Genomic DNA, 1,012 nt, shown 5'->3' with positions numbered 1-1,012 from the left:
GACGGTTCCCTCTACCTCTCCTTCTGTTCCAGCGTCAATACCAGTTGCCTCGACTCCTACAGGCCATCGACTCGAAACCACAGTAAGGAAGAAGGTCCTTTCTCTTCCGGGTCCTGAGGGATCTACCTTGATTGGGGCTACGAGTAAAGGAGTGACCTTTACCGACCTTAATGTTCAGCAAAGCCAAGCCTCGGCGGTTCCACTTGCCTCACTCGAAGGTTAAGTAAAAACCAAGCCCGCCTTGACTCCAAGCCCTACACCATCTGTCTCCACCGAAGACGTGTCCAATCCATCTGAACATGACTCTGAGTCATCATTATCCCCCGATGTGATGATACCCAAGGCAAAGGGCAAACACAAATCCAAAGCCGCTGGATCAAAGAAATCCAAGAAGACCAAAGTGGCTCCAGCAAAAGGTACTAGCTCCATCTCTAATTCCACTCCTTTATCCAAATTCAAATTGAAGGCTAAAATCAACCCACCTTTTTCCACCTCCAGGGAGGATGTCTCTCCTGAAACGGAAGACTCACTACCTGAGTTGGACCCCTCCTTAACCGAGCCAATTCCTGAAGAGCCTCATGAAGAGTTGGAGGAGGAGACTGAATCTGAAGCAGACCCATCAGAAACCACTCCAGTTGCATCTGACCCAAAGGGCACAACACCATTGGCATTTCCTTAATTGTCTACCAAAAGCACTAAACAAGAAGGTGCCCCCATCTGTACTTCAGGTTCCTCTTTCAAAGCTCATTCTCTTACATTCTTTTTTAATGGTAATGAGAAAAATATGCAATTTTATGAGCATCGTCACTTTATTAATGAACATAATTTCCTTTTTGGTCCTCATCGTGTTTTTGGGGTTTTACTTACTTTAGAGGAAATAGGTTGGTTACAATATTTGTTTGGCTTTGATGGGTTTGTGCCTCGGGTAGTTAAGGAATTTTATGAAAATCTGAATAATGAGTTGTTGGATCAGACTTCTTCTATGTTTCATAAGGTTTATGATAGGGGTCAT

General features: G+C 44.5%; 1 protein-coding gene across 1 annotated transcript; it reads left to right on the top strand.

Annotated features, from left to right (window-relative positions):
- Positions 1-331: 331 nt before the first annotated feature.
- On the top strand, positions 332-679 carry LOC133806419 (major latex allergen Hev b 5-like). Its single transcript, XM_062244522.1, has one exon. The coding sequence runs from the start codon at positions 332-334 to the stop codon at positions 677-679; it is 348 nt and encodes a 115-aa protein (XP_062100506.1).
- Positions 680-1,012: the final 333 nt, after the last annotated feature.

Source organism: Humulus lupulus, chromosome X (assembly GCF_963169125.1).
Source record: "Humulus lupulus chromosome X, drHumLupu1.1, whole genome shotgun sequence".
NCBI classification, from domain to species: Eukaryota; Viridiplantae; Streptophyta; class Magnoliopsida; order Rosales; family Cannabaceae; genus Humulus; species Humulus lupulus.
This window is presented reverse-complemented; position numbering and strand designations above follow the sequence as displayed.

Bases quoted from the DNA above. Each gene is read 5' to 3' on its own strand.
- LOC133806419 (XM_062244522.1), top strand. From the start codon at position 332: ATGATACCCAAGGCAAAGGGCAAACACAAATCCAAAGCCGCTGGATCA.